The sequence below is a fragment of the Monodon monoceros genome, unplaced genomic scaffold (assembly GCF_005190385.1).
Source record: "Monodon monoceros isolate NGI ecotype Baffin Bay Population unplaced genomic scaffold, NGI_Narwhal_1 Super_Scaffold_5, whole genome shotgun sequence".
Classification (NCBI taxonomy): domain Eukaryota; kingdom Metazoa; phylum Chordata; class Mammalia; order Artiodactyla; family Monodontidae; genus Monodon; species Monodon monoceros.
This window is the reverse complement of record NW_021703782.1, coordinates 66,291,553-66,312,962: the sequence shown is the minus strand read 5'-3', so window position 1 is coordinate 66,312,962 and position 21,410 is coordinate 66,291,553. Positions and strand designations below refer to the sequence as shown.

General features: G+C 40.7%; 2 protein-coding genes across 3 annotated transcripts in view; one reads left to right on the top strand and one right to left on the bottom strand.

Annotated features, from left to right (window-relative positions):
- GDA (guanine deaminase) overlaps positions 1-3,509 on the bottom strand; it is a 130,987-nt gene extending 127,478 nt beyond the window's left edge. Inside the window, exon 1 of one of the 2 annotated variants that reach the window (XM_029203784.1) lies at positions 3,184-3,509. In XM_029203784.1, coding sequence (XP_029059617.1) covers positions 3,184-3,306 — 123 coding nt within the window. In that variant the 5' untranslated portion in view covers positions 3,307-3,509. The remainder of the gene's footprint in view (positions 1-3,183) is intronic. The other variant, XM_029203785.1, reaches the window with a different exon arrangement.
- Positions 3,510-10,979: 7,470 nt separating this feature from the next.
- CUNH9orf57 (chromosome unknown C9orf57 homolog) overlaps positions 10,980-21,410 on the top strand; it is a 93,132-nt gene continuing 82,701 nt past the window's right edge. Inside the window, 1 exon segment of the mRNA XM_029203455.1 lies at positions 10,980-11,144. Coding sequence (XP_029059288.1) covers positions 10,980-11,144 — 165 coding nt within the window.

The following is a 21,410-nucleotide window of genomic DNA, read 5'->3' as shown; positions in this document are numbered from 1 at the left end:
AGAGAGAGAGAGAGAGAGAGAGAGAGAGAGAGAGAGAGAGAGAGAGAATATGGGCTTTGGCCATGTTAATTCAAAATCCATCTCTGGATGCATGATTTTTCAAGTCTCAACTTTCCTAACTTTAAGGCGAAATAATCACACTGAAGACTAAAAGAGACACTGAAAATGATGTGCTAGTGAACTGGCAGCAAATGCTGTTTAGATCTTTCTTCCTAGATGCATCTTTGTGTCCCAGAGGGTCGATGGCATGAGCAGTGAGGCTGCACACCAGAGGCCCAGTGACCTCCCCCACCTCCCACATAATTCATCCCAGGCCATGGCTTCCTTCTCTACCTGTTGGCCTGCATGGGTGCCACCATGCGGAAATATGCAAAAATGCTACAGTGAGCAAGAGGTTAAGCATTTGCTAGGCACAGAGGGAAGGAAGGGGACAAAATGAACATGGTATGTGTTGCGTATCCACTAAGTGACAGGCATTTTCATACATCATCTCATTTAATACTTAGCAAAAGTATCTGATTCTACAAGGGAGGAAACTGAGGCTCAGAGAGGTTAAGGTCTCACCCATGGACTTTGAACGTGTAGGTGGTGGAGACCTGACTTGAACTTAGGTCTCCATAGGACTTGCTCCTGCTACCCCAGGGCACTACTTCCAAAACGATTCTCTTCCTTGCTGTTGCTTTCAGCTAAGTGTGCTTAAAAGACCCAAGACATCTTTACCTATCTTTAAAGTCAACTTGACCCTGCTGGAAGAATCAGATAATTTAGTAATATTTGAGCACACAATGTCTCACAATTAATTATCTATCTGCAAATGAATTACACATGCTGGAGTTTTTCTTTCAAAAAGCTACACGCCACTTGAGTAGAAAAACTAACTCTGAATTCAAAATGCCCAATATTGACTAGAGAATTTTTTTTTAAATTAACCTAATTTTGAATGAGTTTCAATTAATGAACTAAAAGCAGTTAATCATTACCATTCTCTGGGCCTACATGAAATGAAAGATTAGGTCTAGAAGGGAGAGGGAGGACAGAGGAAATCATGTCCTGTCTCTCTGAGATGCTACCCCAGCCCAGGGCTTGAAACGGAGAACTGAGCACCCAAGACCCCACATAACTGGTTGCATCACACAGCCTATATACTGAGGTTACCCAAAATGTAATCCATCCACTACCTGTGTCCGAATCTCCTGGGACCTTTGTTGGAATGCCACTTCCTAGGACCTACTCCAGGCCTACAGATTCAGATTCTCTGAAGATGACACCCAGGAACTGGCATTTTAACAAACACCCCAGATGTTTCTGATTCATCCCAAGGTTTGAGAACAGCTTTGGGAGCTCAGTAAAAATATAAAGATCAACTGCATATTTATTTACTTCATGGGAATATAATTTTCTGTAAGAACCTTGAAAATTTTTAAATGAATAATATATTTATCCCAGTAACTCTAAAGGTGAGGCAGTCCCATTTTCAAAATGAAAGAAGTCAAGTCTTAAAATATATATGACATGTCCACCCTTTACACACAGTCAGGGATCAACTGCCTTGCACTTAGGAGGAGAGCAATAAAACAGTTACCATTTCACTGATTAGGACACTATACACTGTAAATCTAATCCAGTTGATTAACTCACCTTTGTATCCGATTCCTAGTTCATTTTGTCTTGTGGGGGAATGGCATTTTTCTAAATTTATAATTTCAATATGCTCCTTAGTTATGAACAGACTCCCTGACTCAACTACTAATTTCATGTTCAGGACACTCTTTTATTCTTCTTCTGTACAACCCCCAGAAAAGGTAAATTTTTAGATAAATTACTTCCTTTTCTTCCTCCTCTCCACTGGTTAAAGACAGTCCCCTAGTCAATTCTCTCACCTGCTATCCTACCAATTCAAATTTTGGAAATGAAAATTTAAATTGTAAAAAGAAACCTAATTTTTGAACAGTTCCTTGTGATTAAGCAAATACCTCTAATCTTTCCCTGGTTTAGCAGTCTCTCTTCCTTTGCTTCTTGGGACTTGTCCCAAGCCTAAGGCATCCCTGAAACTTGAGGGTCAAGTACCCAAGGCAACAATTCATCAGTCTCAGGGTTTATTGGAGTCTCCCCATTTAGGAGAGCTCTGAGAGTTTCATCACCTTGGAAACACAACAGCAGGCTCCCCGAATATACACAGGGAGTATAGATTTTTAAGCACCAAAAGAAAACAGGGTTTAGTTATCCCCAAATGTAAGAGTCACGATTCAAAACTGTCACTGACTCGGAAGCATCTTTAGTCAGGAATAGTATCTTCAAGCTGGCAAGTTCCAAATATGTGTACTTATGCTAACCAAACCGGTAGTTGGGGAAAAGCTCAAAAATAACCCATCTCTATCTTTAATTTTTCTCCTAAAAATGGAATGGCTTTCACTGAAACTGGCCAGGCCACTGCCAATACAGTTACCACTGGTGTGTATGGAACAGTCAAGTTACCTATGTCGTTTGCAGAAATCCTGATTTTGGAAATGTAAGTGTGAAAGATAATCTCATAGAAGACATTTTGAACCTTAAAATGGAACTGCTTGCTTTGATGCAAATGGCTAGGGGATGGGGTTGGGTGGGTAATTTATCTCAGACTATCCTTTCTAGTATTACAAGTTGTCTATTCTGAATCATTCATGTATTGTTTGCTGAATGATCAGGTGAATGAAATCAGTTCTTTACTTATTCCAACGCACTGAAAGGGCTCAACAACACTGATCAAATGACCCTTCTGTTATTTCTTTCACAATAAATTCAATCAAATTTACGGAGCGCCTAGGTGGTGCCAGGCACTGTGTCAGGCTCCTGAGATACAAAAATGAATGAAGCGCGGTGCTAGTTTATTAATGATCTCTTAAGATTTGGCAGGGCACAGCCTCGCTCCCTGCCACCACAGCCTGCACGGCTGTCGAACCAATCGTGGGTGTGCGTACTCCATGGCTCCCAGCACCTGGGAACACTTTACTCCCAGTCCAGCCCACGAACCCAGTGCCAGGGCTCTCCCGGCGTTCTCCCAAAGCCAAAACGCTCAAGTTCAATTCCAGCGCCGCGGCGCCAGCTCCACACGGAGCTAACTCCGGGCTCCGCGGCTCACGCGGCGAGCTTCCTTCCACCTGTCCGCCCGCCCGTCAGGGTGCGCAAGACCCCGCACCCGCTTACTTTGCCGCTGTCGCTCACACCAAGGAGGTGATCCCGCAGCACCTCCATGGGGCAGGTCCAGGTGGAGTGGACGAACGTCCCTCGGAAGATGTGCGCCAGGGGCGGCATCCGGGCGGCACACATGTCAGCGGTGGAGCGCAGTGCGGAGTCCGCGGCCCAAGGAGGGCGCACCAGGCGAAGGCGCGGCGAGGACTCCCTGCGGCTGCGGGCAGCTGCCGAGCCGGCACCAGCGCCGGCCTCGTCCTGCCCCCGCTTCCCCGCGCGATCGCCTGCCCCCTGCAGACCGCGCCCAGGGGCTGGCTCCCTGCCTCCTCGATGCCAATAGGATTTTTTCTCCCGTGAGTTGGCTCCAGTCTCTCCTCCCCTGCTTTAGTTTTTGATACGTTAACTCTTTGAGTTTCCAAAATCACCGTTCACGCTGCGGTTCTTTTAACCCTTGGCTGTTGTCACCCACCCAGGGGGCGGGAGATGAAGGAAGGAGGTGGAAGATTCAGGATTCCATCCCTGTACCTTTAAGTGGTCATTAAATTCGCTTTTGCCGCGGGCCCCAACTTCCTCCACCTTCCTTTAGTTGGCACGCCCAGAGTTGCATCTATCTGCTTTCTCTGCCCTTTAAACTCTTAGGGCTATTTGTGGCCAAACCCTGGAACTTTTCAACCTGTAGTAACCACAAGGTCTGAACGGGCACGAGTTTAGTGCCAGGGTGACAGGTCTGTTAGGGCTGCCTACTTTACCAACCAGTTTCATTTTCATTTTCCGCGGGCTGAAGAATTTGTCCTAACCTCATGTTCTGAAAGCATGTCTTACAGAATTATGGGGGCCCCACCAGTGGAGGCTAATCTCGACCCCAAAGTTCCTCTCTTCACCTGAGGCCAATGTTTTGGGCCTTGTGTCCACCCACAAACAACTCCAATTCCAGTTTTTCTCTTACCTAAAATAAATGAATCTCTTTGATTTACTTCCAGTTGTACAGGGGGAGAAAATTAAGTACTCAAGCCAAGTAGCTAAAAATGGCAGTGTGGCATGGCTTGGTGGAAAGAGTCCTGGATTAGGAATCAAGAGACTATGGTCAATGCAGGTGGGACTCAGCATCCTTATCCTTGTTTGTGAAAATGGAACTGGGACTGGGTGGTTGCTAAAGTTGATTCTAGGTCAGCATTCCTTCCCTACAGTATGTGCACAAAGTACTTTACTAAGTTCCTCCAGGAAGAATAACTGGTTTCCACTCAGGGCCTTTGCGCATGCTGCTCCTTCTGCCCCTAATGCCTCCTGTGGATACTCACATGACTGGCTCTTCTGATCACTGGTTTGCCTCAAGTGTCAGCTCTTCGGAGTAACCTCCCTCCAACACCAAGCTAATAGCACGTCCCCATTCCTGGCAGTTTCTATCGCATTAGACTATTTTGTTTCTGCTATGCATTTATCATATCCATTCTCATTTATTTTATGCTTTTCCATTTATTTCTGCTTCCCTTCCCCCAGTATACACACACACAGAGTAATAGAAGCACCACAAGAACAGGAGTCTTATACCTAGAACAGTGCCTGGTGTTTCATACATATTGAATGAATGAATGAATGAATGGTTCTTCTGGGAGCAGAGCAGTAACCTGAGATAAATATCGATTTTGGCTCCTACATAAAGGATAAGGGTTTCACATTGCCGTGCATGAGCAAGCTTTCTCTGAATTGCTGCTTTTATGACACAGGGGTAGCTTATGTAAATGATTCATTCCCTTCTCAGTACCTTCACCTCCCCCTTACCAAGGTGTAGGGTGACCAACTCATGGGGACTTTCCTTGCTGTAACACTGAAAGTCTCACAATGCAGGAAACTCCTCAGTCCCAGGCACACCAAGCTGGTTGATCACCTGCCAAGAACTCAGATTAGGAAGCCCTGAGATTAGGAAGCCCTGAGATTAGGAAGCTGAGAGCTTTGCACTTGCCTCTGGGAGACATCAGCCCTTTCTCCCTGTTGCTTACTTCTGATTATGCAGACCACACTCCCTGCTTGCAGTCGCAAGAGACAGAACACTGAAAACATCCTCTTGATCTAGGCTTGTATATACACAAACCTCAGAAAGAAAAGTGAAGAAAATGTCTGGCTGTCACTGTAAAAGAGGAATCAATTAAGTATTTCTAAAACATATATTGGTTTCCTAACATAAATACAGCTAATATATTTTTTAATGAAAGCCACCTAAATGTCCAACAATTGAGTCTAGTGAATTAGAATCTATTTACTTAGTAGAATATTATGCAGTTATTGAAAACAATACGGGATATATGTAACCTTGTAGGAATTACGTATAATAAAATGTCAATTTTTTGTTTGTTTTTTTTTAATGCCATTTATGCTATGGTTAAAATCAGGAAAAGCCTAGGGCATAATGGCTAGAATTTTAAAAGTGTACCAGGGCTTCCCTGGTGGCACGGTGGTTGAGAGTCCGCCTGCCGATGCAGGGGACACGGGTTTGTGCCCTGGTCCGGGAGGATCCCACATGCCGCGGAGCGGCTGGGTCCATGAGCCATGTCCGCTGAGCCTGCGCGTCCGGAGCCTGTGTTCCACAGCGGGAGAGACCACAACAGTGAGAGGCCCGCGTAACGCAAAAAAAAAAAAAAAAAAAAAGTGTACCAAACAATGGCAGTCATTCTGTTGAGGTAGTGGAATTGCTGGGGAATTGTATTTTGATGTTTATTGACATTGTTTCATGTGGCCTTATGGAATGACTAATCATTGTGTAGCTTTGAATAAAGCTGATCTTCTTAAACAGAAGATATGGCCATGGGCCTCCAGGTGACATGGCATTAGCACTTGGCACAATTTCACTTCCACTCCCAGCCAAGGTGTAGGCGTCTCGCTCAGGATCCAGTACCCTCAGCTCAGCCACATGTCAAGAAATCTTGGCTTCCCAACTATTCTCACCTGTCCTCCACCCTCAGGGATGGAGACTCCTTTAAATTCCCAGTCCTCCTGCAATTTTGACTCCCATCCTGTTATCTCTAGGGAAACGTTCTGGAGGCTACTGAGGTTTGGAGGAAGAAAGGAGTGCAGAGCTTTTATATTTACCTTTGAAACACAGCTCAAGCACACCGCAAGCCAGCCTCTGGTTTAGTGTAATTATTCTGACCAGGGCAAAGTATGTGACAAGTGGTGCTTATTGTGCCTCCAGAGTCTCAAGGAAATACCTGATCGTATTCATCAGCTCTTTCTGTAGCCCATTTTAAATTCATGCAATATTAGAACTGAAAGAGCCGTAGAGATTATTATTCAATGTGCATTTCACTGCTATTTTCTAGAATCACTGTTCCCTGCCAATAATGACTCCTTTCAACCCTCACCAACTCAGTTTCTCTAAAGGGAATCCAACAGTGGTATGCACTTTTCAGTGCCCTACCCCTACGTATCACTTCCTACCGAAGAAAAGAGACTCTCCTTGTCATGGACGCTTCCTGAAGCCCTGGCTGCTTCTTCAGGCTCTTTTTCCAGTATCCCACATACCATGCATCTGCTTTGCTCACGATCTCTCTGCCTGCAGCGCCCTTATACCACTTTATACTGCGCCTGCCTCATTTTACTGCCCACTCTCCCCTGGCTAAATCCCTCATCTTAATTGTGCACTCCCGCCCACCTCCAGGAAATCTTTACACCTCCTCTCTCTCTCAGGTGTTAAGTGCTCCTCCTGAGTTTGTGGGGTTGCTATAAGTATTCCTTATCAGTCTGTCTCCCTGAGAAGATTGCTGTTTCCTTAAGGACCATGTTTTCTTCCTTCCCTTCTTTCTCTGTACCCCCTTAACACAGCGTCTGACCAGTAGGAGCTGCTCAATAAACATATAAATGCTGGATTTCAAGAGATGACTCTATTGTCTATATTTTAGTGATGAAAAAGAAGAGAATAGCAGGTGTGTGCTAATGGTGAGCAATTCACTGGGACTAGAATTTAAGGAAGAGTTTTATTTCATTTATTTCGTTTTCTAACATTTTACTGTGAAAATTTTCAAACATGCAGAAAAGTTGAAAAGCTTCATTTCTTAAGATCACATTTTTCCCTTCTTCAGATGGAGCCACGTGATCTCAAACTCAACAACAACTGGATGGGACCAGTAGAAACTGAAACTCTAATTGTGTGAAGCAAGGAACAGGACCATAGCATGACCAGTTTTGACATTTTGATCACCTTATCAGTGTAACTATACCTGCAGCTGGTCAATCTCTCCTGCTAGACAGAACCTGACTGTTTAAAAAACTTTCTCTTTTACTATCTCATTTTGAACCTCACAACAACCCTATAAAGTAGGAAGAGGATGTATTTTAACCATTTCAGAGATGGGGAAACTGAGGTTCAGGGCAGTTGGCCTGCCTATCCAATTAGTATAGGATAGACCTGGGTTTTAATTCCAGTTATTCTCACTCGTCTCATCACGGTAGACTGTGAAGAATTTCCATTCAATTTTGCCATGACTCATTTGGTCACCGCATTGTGGGTTGTCATCTACAACTTTCACATTGTACATGGTTTTTCAACAGTTGCCAGTGACATACAGATCTACCCTGAAGAAAAACCAAAGTAAGACTAATGGACCTCAAGGAGAAGAACAATCCAATCAACATAAGTCAGTAAAACGATCCAGTGAGAATAACTCACACTTTCAAGAGACATGGAGAATGAAGGTCAGGCGGGTTAAATGAGAAGCCACTTTCCTCTCCTATCTGGCAGAGAAGTTGTCATTGCATAGTGAAATAAATGCCTGCCTATTTTATTTATTCTTTTCATGTAGCTAAATCTATCAGTTTCCATGGTGCCCCACGTTCACCATGGAAACTCTGACAAGCTCGTTATGCTTTAGGGAAAAAAACACACACACCAAAAATCTGAGATGGGATAAATGGATTTCTTTTAAAACTGTTTGCTCCTGAGTAGGAAGCCTTGATAGATGGCAAATCATAATGATCTTGATTTTTCCACTTCTTAAGTGGGAACGCAGGATTGCATACCCATCAAAGGAGCACCCTTGGCTCCCGAAAATTATCTGTGTAGCAGTAGTTATGTCTGTGAATATCACTTCTGCATTTACTGGCAACAGAGAAATGGCCCAAACCTCACTGAGCCGATTTTTATGAGAATATGGTACTAGTCCCTATACATTTTCTTCTGTTTGTTCATTCAGCCAATATTTATTGGAAATCTATATTATGACAGGCACTCTGCCAGGCTCTGTGGATGTAACAGTGTATGAAACAGATATTATCTTGTCCATATGCAATTTATACTAATCTTCTTTCTCTCCATCACCTCTAGAAGTAGGATTAGTTTTCATAGTGTTATTATAACATTTCCCTAGCATGGCTGGCAAATAGCATATTATCATATATACTACATATCAAATTGTAAATTATATGAATATAATAAAATGCACTTAAGGCTAAGGCTGAAGTGACACATGTTGATAACAATGCAGAGGTTATGTGATTTCTTTAACATTATTTGTTTTAAAGAAGTCTGTATTTTTAAGTAGCTACTTTATTACTTTTGTAAAACTGATATATGTTCATTTTTCAAGATTTGACTATTTAAAAAAAATACTCATATCTCACTACCCAGATATATCATCGCCATTAGCACCCTTGAGATTTTCTTAGAAAAGTTCAAGTATAGAAAAGGCAAAAAATAGACAGCCTAGAAGTTTGTAGAAAGGAAAACTAAGCTAGGGAGAAGCTACCTCTACTTTGTAGAACAGCAATTAAATTTGGAGAAATCTGGGAAAAGGCATATATTTCACTTGAATTTTAATGAAGAAAGGAAAACTTCAAAACGAGAGGATTGTGCTTCAACTTGAATTAGGTTTTATGCCAGGCTGGTGCAGGAAGATATTTTTCCTGGCTGGAAAGCTTTCAGTACCATGTAAGTAGCTGCCTCCACCCGCTCATACTGCTGACCCTTAGAATCACATAGCGCCTGAGCAGAGATAACCTTATGCCACTTTCCATGTCATGGCAGCAAGCTCAAAGCAAATACTATCGACCTGGTGTTACTCTGTCTACATTTCTGCCCTAACATAGATATTTTCCTATGTTTAATATCAAAGGATAAGCACCAGATAGAATCAATATCTATAGACTCCTGTTCCAGCTTAACCACTAGCCAGTGGTGCCTTGGGAAAGGCATTCCACCTCTTTGGCTTGGTTTCTCCATCTATAAGATGGAAGGTCACATACTATCACTGGCTCCATACTTCTTTACTCTCAAGGACTGCTAAGATCTTAAGTTTTAAAACATTTTATCCATCAAGAAGATAAGATAGATGCTTGACATAAATTTTTGTTGAATAAATTATTTCCCTATTTTTCATTAAAGACCAAATTAACTACCAATCAAATTTTGCTGATCAACATGAACTGTCTAGTATCAGTATGTTGAGTTAACATAATTCAAAACAAAAGCAGATCTAACATTTCATGCAGCCCATGCAATCTATCTCAAGTTGGACAAATTCTGTTAGCCTTTGTGAAATGTCAGAAATAGCTTAAGGAATATGTTTTTTAATTTGTTGAATAATCCTCCTTAGTATCCTGGGACTCTAGGTTGATAAAAACCAAACTAGGGTAGGGAATCATTGACCTGATGGCACACATTTTGGGGAATTAGTTGTTAATTTTCTGCCTTGAACTAAAAGAGTATATTTTACACATATCCATCATGCCACATCAATGACTGAGACCTAGAGGATTAAGTGAATACTACTTAGGTGTTAATTCTTGAGATCACAGAGAAAGGTTGGTTTTCCTCAAGGATACCAATGCACAACTCAAGTGGCTTGAGCAATCATGGTTCCAAAGTTGGGAAAATGCTGGCTCCAGCTAATGACATGATAGTCAATATACTATAACAGCTACTGCATGTCTATAGAGTCCATGCTTCTAGAAGCCACGTCAAGGTTGGACTCTACCCCAGCAGAAAGCCAAATATTACCACCCTTAGAAAAGCTACACAATTAGAGCCCCTTCGGATATGGAAATTAAAGGCTAACTGAAACTCAAATTAAATGATAAAATAATGATGTTTTTAAAGGAAAAAAAGAGTTCTGAGGAATTCTTATAGTATTATTTGAATGTATAAAATTATTTGGGAAACTATACATGTCAAAAATTCCTCTCTGCATATTTCTAAAGGGATCATTTTTAATATTACGTATAAGTGAAGGAACCTACCGTTTACAGAAGACTCTTCCTTATGAAATGCAAAACAGTTGATTATATTTATAACAAAAATCTAGCCCTAATCGGGGAATAAAAACATCTAAGAAAAGCAGTTTTTCTAATTGCTTTTATAAGTTTGGTTTGTTTTTCAGAATTCTTTGTGCAATGGAATATAATAGGGACTCAGTAAATATTAGATGAATTAATGTTACATTATATACCCTAAACCTCCGACTCAGACTCCCTCATCTCCCCCCACTGCAGCATTAAAATTGCCATAGTGTGTATAATACTATAATATGCTGTGAAATGAAGAAAATGTAATTTGAGTTTAGGGCATGTGTAAGTAAAGACTATGAGTTGAAAGTGGCAGAAAATCAGTTCAAACTTTTTAAGCCAAAGGAGAGAATATACTGTCTCACAAAACCAAAAACATAATCTCACTGGCTTCTGGCACAGCTTGGTTGCAGGTTCCGTCAATGTCTACAGCACCCGGTTGTTCCTCTCCTCTCTCCCTCTCTCTCTCCCTCCCTCCCCCATCCTCCATCCTCCTTCACACAGACTTAATTCTCTAGCATATCTCTCCTTATGGCTACAACATGGCAGCAACAGCTCTAGACTTCATACTCTCTCAAATTCAACTGAGGGAAGCACCAAACAACCTTCCTCCAAACTTCCAAGAAAACAACAACAGACAGCTCTTTGCCTTATCTGCCCTGATTGGACCAATGTCCAGTCCCACAACAATCACCATAGAGGGCAATGTGAGATGTGATGCCTTGAACAACTTGGGGGTTAGGGGTGCAGACCCCCACGCAGTTAAAAATCTGTGTTTGACTTCTGACTCCCCCAAAAGTTAACTACTAATAGCCTACTGTTGACCAGAAGCCTTACTGATAACATAAACAGTTAACACATAGTTGGTATGTTATATGTGTTATATACTGTATTCTTACAATAAAGTAAGCTAGAGAAAAGAAAATGTTATTAAGCAAACCATAAGTAAGCAAAAATACATTTACAGTACGGTATTGTATTTATCGTTACAGTAAGTTTGAATCGTCTGTTTACAAGCTGAATCATCTGTCAGTAGCTATATCAAAATTGTCTTATATGATATAAAATACTGTAGAGGTTATTAACACTAGACATCAAAAATGAAAAGATAACGTGAAAAGGAAATTCATATCTATTTACAGGTGTAACGATTCATGCATTGATAATAAAGCAGCAGCTATGTGGTAGCCTAGTGTAATCAATACAATTGCTTCACATATCGATTGTACAGCCTACCCTATACACTAATGGATGAATCATTATAAAATTTTTATGGCATACAGTATTACAATCATATTCATAATACAGTATTGGAAACTTCATTTTTTAAAAAATCACTTACCTGTGATGACAGACTGATGTGCAGTTTCACCAATTATGAAAGAGGGAGGCATAGTGAACAGTAATGTAATTCTCTGAAAGCAAAGTTATGAAACAGTAAGAAAACTAACACATTATTAGTTTTATATTAAATATCACTCACCTTATGCCTATGTAAGGATCAACTAATATCTACATATATTTTATGCATTCTTCACATACTTAACTTTTTCTTAATTTCTTTGATATTTCTAGGCTACATGATTCATCTGAGAGTTTATCAAATTGTCTCAAATCTCCATTAAAATTGTCCAATATATTTATTGAAAAAAAATACATATACAGTAAGTGGACCTGAGCAGTTCCAACCCATATTGTTCAAGGGTCAACTATATAACAGGTATAAATATTGGTGAAGTATGACAGAATCCATGATGTACATGAAATAATTATATTGCAACATGCTTTCTTTTTTCCTTCAATAAACTTTGTTTTGTGCCTCCTATGAGTAAGACAATGTGCTGTGTGTTGTGTGGGATATAAAAATAAGTGTGAAATAGTTCCTGTCCTCACACTAAGAATCGCAAGTGTAAGGGACCTTTTAAAAAATAAAGTGCAGAGTGAACTACTCTTTTAATTTTTATTTACAGACTGCTCTTCCCTTAGAAGGACATAAATACATAGATCTGGGTCAGAGATTCAGCCATTATGACTTAGAAGAAAGATATTTAACATTTTTGGTGCCATAAGGAATTTCTCTATTTGCCATGTACTTACTTTATGTAAATTATGTCATTTCCAGATATGGGACATATTGATGTGGTTATTTCAATGGAGAGATAGTTTAATGACGTAAAACATATAGAGTTGCAATGTCAATTTGATCATTAATCTTCCCAATCCTTACTTATCCCTCATGCCATCTTGAAATTGGTAATGAAATTAGTAAATTTGCACCAAATACACCAAAATGCCTAATTCAAATGAACCACAACAAAAAGCACTGCTTTGATCATTTCTCTGGGTCAAATTTTTACTTGTCAACCTTAAGGTAAAGTGCTAGAAAGAGGGGGTGGCCGGTCATGCCTGGTTCATCTTTTTTTTATATTCCTAGATGTGTTAGGATAAGGGACAATGCTCATAAAAACAACATACAATGAAAGTATGGAAATCCTCTGAGCCAAAGTTCCCCTCCCTCCCCCCTACCCATACCCCTATAAGTACACTCCCCTCATTCTGAGATTTCTCTATTCCTGGCTTTTAGTAAAACTCTATGATTTAAAAAAAATGAAACTATGGAAAGATGCAATGATATTAATCTTCCACAAGACCTAACAAAAACTATATAAATTTTCCTCCTTCCCCAATCAACTAAACATGGTTGATTTTGTTGTGGTGGTGGTTTAATGTGCTGGGTAGGTTACCATTTCCTGCCCTTACCCAATCTTCTACCCTCTCATTCGTTTAGTCAGCAAATGTTTTGTCGAGCACCTACTATATTCCAGGCATTCAGCTAGGCCCTGGGAACCCAAAGATTTCAAAGACGTGGTTCTCACCCTTAGGAAGCTCCCAAGATAATGGTGGAAACAGACAGGAACACAGGTTAACTATGATAAACCATATACAGGTCTGTCTCTTCGCCCCTCGACCCCTGCAATCCCACCCACCCACCACAGAGCTCTGTGTGGACTGGCTCTGTCTCCTTTACCACTGTGGCTACACAGCATCTGGCATGTTGTAGATGTTTGTTAAATGCATTAAGTGCAATGGTAAAGGCATATATAAGATATAAATATTTAAGAAACTTCTTACTGATTACTATCTCAGAAGAGCAAATATGCACAGAGAGAAGTGGGTCTCGAACAGTGATCCTCAACCAAGAGCGGTCTGCCCCCTAAGGGAAATTTGGTAATGCCTGGAGACATTTTTGGTTGTCACAACTGGGGGGGGTGTTGCTAGTATCTAGTGGGTAGAGGCCAGAAATGCTGATAAACATCCTACAAGTCAGAGGACAAAGAATTTTCTAGTCAAAAAATGTCAGTAGTGCTGAGGTTGAAAAATCTTTGTCTAGGTAAGATCAGCTATAGGATCTTAAATGTCCAGTGATCTTTGAGCTACTAGCAGCATCATGGAATCATAGAGAATGATGGAGTGGAAAATGATCTTAAAGTTCTAAATGATCTTTAATTTGACTTCAATCCCCCAAACAATAGAATCATTCCTTTTATATCAATCTTGGAAGATGGTCCACTATCAATTTTCATGAGCAAAGAACTCAGTTCTTTGAGCAATAGCCATTTATTTTGTTAGTTTTAATGTTCATATTGTATATTACATTGAACTGAAAGTTGTATTTCAAAGTGTCACACCATTTGTCCTTGTTTGACTTTCTTGAGGATAAAATAAGAAATAAGTACTATCTCAGTACTATCTCCCACATGTCAGCCCTCCAGAATTTGAAATGGTGGTGACTGTCCTAAGCCTTTTTTCCCCCTACCAGATGCACCATCCTACTATTCTTCAAGGCAATTAAGAAGAATGGTAAAGAGTATATTCAAAAATATCGGATGTGAGCAACTGGTGAAAGCTGAGATGTCTTCAGATGGTTCAGGAGATGATTTCAGCTATCTCACAGACACTGCATTAAACAGCATTGAATTACATATAATTATTGTGAGAAAATTACTTCTGTTTGAATTCTTCAGTTCTTTACAGGTCAGGGATCTAAACGGCTTAGTAACCAGGCTAATTTCGCTTTCTAACAAAGAGAAAGGGGACCTCAGAGTTAGAACCTTCTGCAGGCAACAATATCTAGCTAGTATCCAACATCCTTTTGTTTATAACATTCTTATGTTTATGGTCTCTTCTTGTTTATAGCAAAGGGGTGTTAGTTTCTCTTTTATAGATTTGGCATACAGTTTCTCTTTTATAGATTTGGCATACATAGATTTGGCTTCTCATTTATGGTTCTGTATACAATTTTCCAGTTAAATAGTTGAGTTTAGGGACTTCCCTGGTGGCAGAGTGGTTAACAATCTGCCTGCCAATGCAGGGGATACGGGTTCGAGCCCTGGTCTGGGAAGATCCCACATGCTGTGGAGCAACTAAGCCCGTGCGCCACAACTACTGAAGCCCACGCACCTAGAGCCCGTGCTCCGCAACGAGAAGCCACCGCAATGAGAAGCCCGCGCACCGCAACGAAGAGTAGCCCCCACTCGCCGCAACTAGAGAAAGCCCGCATGCAACAACGAAGACCCAACGCAGCCAAAAATAAATAAATATTTTTTAAAATAGTTGAATTTAAGTTTTAAAAATTGAGATTTTTTTTCTAAAAAGTTAATTACAACACAGATTTACAGACTGGGCAAAATCAGTATGGGTGCCATGTGTTATATCTGAAAGTGGGGACGGCAAACCATGGTCACAGAATAGAATAGATGAGCAGCCTGATCTTGACCCTACCACTTATTTATTAGGTGACCTTAGGTAAGTTATTGTTTTCTTCCAGTTTTATTTTGATATAACTGACATACAACACTGTATAAGTTTAAGGTGTACAACATAATTTGGCTTACATACATCATGAAATGATTACCACAATAAGTTTAGTGAACATCCATTATTTCATATAGATACAAAATTAAAGAAATAGAAAAAAGTATTTTGTCATTGCTGTGAGAATTCTTAGGAGTTATGCTCAACAATTTTCATGGATAACATTCAGCAGTGTTAATTTATCATGTACATTATATCCCTAGTACTTATTTTAAACTGGAAATTTGTACATTTTGACTGCCTTCATCCAATTCCCACCCTTACCCCCCTGCCTCTGTTAATAACAAATCTACTCTCTTTTTCTATGTGTTTGCATGTTTGCTTGCTTCTGAAATATTGATATAACTGACCTACAACACTATGTGGGTTCCTGTTATACAACATAGTGGTTCAATATTTCTATACATTCAAAATGCCTAGGTCGTATTTAGCCATTTGAACCTCAGTTTTCTCATATTAAAATGGGTATGTGATAATACCTATTTTGTTGAGTTACTATATTAATTGAGACTATGCATGTAAAATGTCTAGCAAATAGTAGATGCCTAATAAATGTTAATTCACTTCTCCTCTACTCTTAGCTACCTCCGTTCATTCCCACCCCCAGGTTGCTCCCTTCAGAGCTTAGAGCCCTCTGGGAGCCTGATGTGGTGGTGTGGCTATGAGTTTTGGAGTTACATCAATCTGACATCAAATCTCAGCTTCACTGCAAACAACTTATTAACCTCTCTGAGGTTCAGTTGTTACGTCTTCTTTAAAAGTGTTTCACAGAGATGTTGTGAGATTTGGATGACACCTAGCACATAATCTGGTCCTCACATAGTAGGTCCTCAATAAATGTCTCTGTTGCCTTTATCTGGTCAATATCTCATTTCAAGGAAGACACCTGGAACTATCAGAATATTTTTTTAAAGTACAGAAATAAATACACTGAAACTTATCTTCGTTGATCTGGACATAAGACTTTATTATTTCAGTCTAAGGTAACACCTGCTCCATTAGCATACATATTTTGTTATTTAGACATACTACACGTTTAAATCTTTCTAGCCCATTATTAGTATCATTCTATACAAATGTAGTTGACTTTCTGAACCTAAATCAAAGGCTTTACATTATCCTTAATGATAATGACCTTGTTTAATTCAATGTGTCAATTATTTCTCAAAGTCTTATGCCATCCACAGATTTGTTATGTGCTAAACAAATCAATGACCTAAGGCACTGTTAAAAGAGATGAGTAGGTCATGAGTAAAGACAGAGCCCAATGGCTCACCTCCAGAACCTCACTCCAGCTTGATCTTGACTGTATTAGTCAATACATTTTGATGTATGGGTTTAATCAGCTCTGAATTCTCCATATTACACTGTCATTTACATGACAGTTCTACAATTCTCCCTCAAAAATGTTATGAAATACTGTCTGGCACCTTGCTGAAGTCAAGATATAACATACATTCTGCTATCATTTTTACTGCTTAAAAATGGAATATTTTCCCCTCAAATTGTAAAAATTTATTATTTCTATGAAACACTATTACGGTAATCATTTCAGTCTTGTGGGCCTCTCAATAATAGCTTTTATAATGCTCATTCAAACATCAAATGGAACTTGATGACAGAATTACTACTTTATTCATCCTTCCATCCCCAGTACACAGCACACCTTCCTCAGAGCAGATGCCCTTTGGTGAAGATAGGAGAACAAAGTGATTAAGGATCTGGGATTCAAAATAAGTGAAAGATGGATCTGAATCCTGGCTCTACCCCTTATGACTATGCAATCTCGTGTGTGTGGCTTCATCTTAAACCTTGCTTTCTCCAAACAGAAACACAAATACCTACTCTCAGTTTCACTATTAGAATTGGTGAAATAATATACATATAATTCTTAGCACAGCAGTTAGAATATAGAAGGTACTCGATATTATTTATTTTTATTATTTGATGATGTGATTTCTTTTGTTGACTGAAATTTGAAAACTCAAAGGAAAAAAAAAGACCATGATGTCCAGGACCATACCTTAATTCTTTCTTGGGTAAAAATTTATTTATTCAAAAGTGGATGTAAAAATGGGTCAGTCTTGCCAATGAATAGCTAACTGTGGATACTGATACAGAAAAACAAAACAAAGCAAATGGAGCAGGAATTCTTTTTTAGCTGACACTGTCTTCCCTAAACTGTAGAACCTTATGCTTCCAGAGAAATATCACTCGACTGAGAGGTAACCAACAATAAACCCAAGTTACTGGATATCATAGTTGGATGTGAACTGGACCAGCCACCTTCTTCGCCAAAACCACAGCTCCCCCAGTGGAGGCTGGTCAACTGGGACATCCTCAGCTCTATAATAGCAGCACCAGGATTGCAACCAGGCAAAATTGTCAAGTAGACGCTCCTCTATTCTTGATATGTCTCATAAATATTAATTCAGTTCTATGTACTCTTTTATACCCAACTACTTTCCCTATAGATTTTGAGGCATGATTTATACACACTCAGAAACCCATAACCAAAACCAAGTGCCTTCCTAGAGCACAGTATGTTTCACAGAGAGTCATCAGAAATATAAACTTGGGTTTCACAATCAGCCAGGGAGATGGGCAAGGCAAGCATAGTACTTTGCATTTTACAGATGAAGTAACTGAGATAAACAAACATTAACTGCTATGTCCAAGACTGCAACACTGGTTCTCTAAGAGCCTCAGAACTCTGGCAACTAACTCAAAATCCTTTCCATCACCCTATTTGGTCTTTTATTTGAGCAAACTGTTTCAGCCCCAAACTGGTGTTTATACCTATTTGCTGAAACCCTTCCCTTTGTTCTCCTATTGTTCTCTTTTTCATGGTCTTCCTACTCCCCATTATATCAATGATTTCCACTCTTTAGACAAAGAGTAAAGAGAGAATCCGACTGGTTCTTCTGCAGTAAATGAGAAACACAGGGAGAGTTCAACGAGTAACCAGAGACCAGTTTGCCAAACATGGAATGAAACGATGATAACACAGTCCTGTGATAGCTCAGATTCCAACGTAATGGGATTTGGCATTGGCTTCAGTCCTTCCAGCAGGCTCCCTGGGCTTATGTCTTGAACCGTGCATTAAAGCAGCACTGCATTATGCAGAGTGACTACTTTGGACCCATTCATAGCATTATTGTACAACAGTGTTGATTATAGTGGAATTTAAACACTTTGGGGGAGAATATTTCTAGGAAGTCAGTCTAAGAGAAAATAAGGGAGCTTTCTTAACTCTCCTTAAACTGCAACCAGCATGAAAATGTATTCTACCCATGGAAAATCAGGCCGATGTAAGGCCATGGAGTTTAAAAACAAATGATGGTTCTTCAGAACCACTTTTTCTTTTTAGATTCCATATATATGTGTTAGCATACGGTATTTGTTTTTCTCTTTCTGACTTACTTCACTCTGTATGACAGACTCTAGGTCCATCCACCTCACTACAAATAACCTAATTTTGTTTCTTTTTATGGATGAGTGGGAAGCAGCCACATAGCACGGGGAGATCAGCTTGGTGCTTTGTGACCACCGAGAGGGGTGGGATAGGGAGAGTGGGAGGGAGACGCAAGAGGGAGGGGATATGAGGATATAGGTATAGGTATAGCTGATTCACTTTATTATACAGCAGAAACTAACACAACATTGTAAAGCAATTATACTCCAATAAAGATGTTAAAAAAAAAATGATGGATAATAATTTCTTTGTGTGCTAAGGTCACTTGGCTAATCTCAAAGCAAGCATTCTCAGCTCAACGTTCCCAAAGAACAATACACAAGGGATGTCCGAATAGTATATATATACATTACTGATTATTAAAATAGAAAAGAATTCGTGTAAAATAGCTGACATGCTGGAACCTGCAAATCAATAAATAATATAGATGGAGACCAGAAAAGAGAAAGCTCAGAGATTGCTTCCTAAGCAAAAATTACTTCTTGTTATTAGAGAAGAACAGTTCTCCCGAAATTGATAATCACACAAAGGGCACCCAGCTGCCTCCTTTTCTTCCTCTGTTACACTTTGTCCTTGAAAATGATGGGCCCCATCTCATAGCCAGACACAACTATACAAGGTGTCCCTGCATAATGGGGTCCCATAAGCCAGAGCCACAAAACTGCACACCTAGGACAGATACAGGGATATCTGGTTGAGGATGTGGTGTTGGGAGGTAAGAGGATTGCAGAAACTATAACTGTTTGGATCCAGCAGAACCCTCAATGGTCTGTGTATCTCCCAGTGTGTCTGGACTACTGTGTCCCTATGGGACATTCTTGGAGTACTCTTCTTGACACAAATCTGCATCCTCTTGACTGATTTGGACATCTTCAGAATGATATAGCAATAATAAAACTAGGCTGAGACTGCTGCACATGTCATTTACTGTCAAATTGGGCAAGGGAGAAGAGCCGTTGAACAGGTTCTTTCCTTTCTCCATTGTGTAAAGAACATGTAAACATGTTCTTTCTTTTCTCCATCTGTCTGGCACATCAACTCCATCATTTCTACCTCACTTACTATGGGGCATTGCTTTTTCCATGCTCTGGGAGCCAGCCTGCAACACATTCACATCCTTTCTCTTGGATCCTTGCCAGGATATTATTACATCCTCTACTGTGGGCAAATGCTCTCATATTGGCAAACTCTCATATCTAAATTTATCGTCCACCCACCTTGGCCGGGCACACTCAGAACCCAGTCCCATGCATACTTCCCCAGTTGGCTAGTCTTGAAGTTAGACTATAGGGGGATGGTCCTTTTCCTCCCTTAGCAGTTCCAGTAGGTCCTTGGCAGAGGTATACTGTGATTTAATCCTAGTTATTGACCTGGTGATTGGGAGGGGGGATGGCGGAGATCCTGAATGAGTACAGAGGATTAACTTCAAGCATGGGGGGGGGAGAGAGAGAGAGAGAGAGAGAAAGAGAGTGTGTGTGTGTGTGTGTGTGTGTGTGTGTGTGTATCTAGCCCTTAACAGAGAGGAAGAGTGGCCCATTTGTGCAGGCTCAGAGGGTTCAGGGTAATCTGGAAATTAAAGATTCTTGGAGCGTGGGGGGGGATCCACACAGATACACCCATCTCTTGTGTCCGGGGCCCATTTTTCCCAACCTTGGCATAACAAACCTGCCTCAGCTACTCTTACCATTAAATCCTGGCCTTGGTCCTCGTATTTGAACCCCTTATCCTCAATTTCTGATAAAAGCCTTTTTTTTATGTTTCGAGGGAGGCCGTCTGGTCTTCACAATTAGGATTTAATTGCTGATTAATCCATCTCAGCTCTTTTGCTACCCTTTTCCAGGGCATCAGTGGAACTTGACCACAGCCAGCCAATTCACTGCCCTTAAGATTACTATTTCCGGGCTTCCCTGGTGGCGCAGTGGTTGAGAGTCCGCCTGCCGATGCAGGGGACACGGGTTCGTGCCCTGGTCCGGGAGGATCCCACATGCCGCGGAGCGGCTGGGCCCGTGAGCCATGGCCGCTGAGCCTGCGCGTCCAGAGTCTGTGCTCCGCAACGGGAGAGCCCACAACAGTGAAAAAAAAAGATTACTATTTCCTTCTCACTTCTCAAATGCCTGACACATAGCATCAGCCAGCACATCCCCTTCCACTCGTAGATCATGACTGGTGAAACAACTGCACAGATGCCTGGGCTATTCACGTTCTACCTACCAGTAACAGCACTCACATTGGCAGCCAGGAGATGGTGATCCACTCCAAAATGCCATCTTAGTGTCTATGCTTGGAGACCAATCCTGGTACCTACTATCACAGGTGGGGATCATTAGGTGTAGACCCTGAGAAGGAGTTTAGGGAATGCTCTTGAGATCAACACCTATGGAACAGTGAGGAAGGTAGCAGGATCCAGCACAGGAAAAGCCTGAATTTCTATGATCCATGGGGACCTCTGGTGCTGGTACAGATCTGAGTTGGGGGGTAGGGGGGTAAGTCCATACTTGCCAGAGTGATTAGTCATTAGATGGGCGCTGCCCCAGAAAAGAGTCATGACCTGAAGTGAAGTTTTCTTCCAACACAGCAGAAGGTTGACAGCTAAGTGCTATGTTTTGACAACTGAGGAAATAGA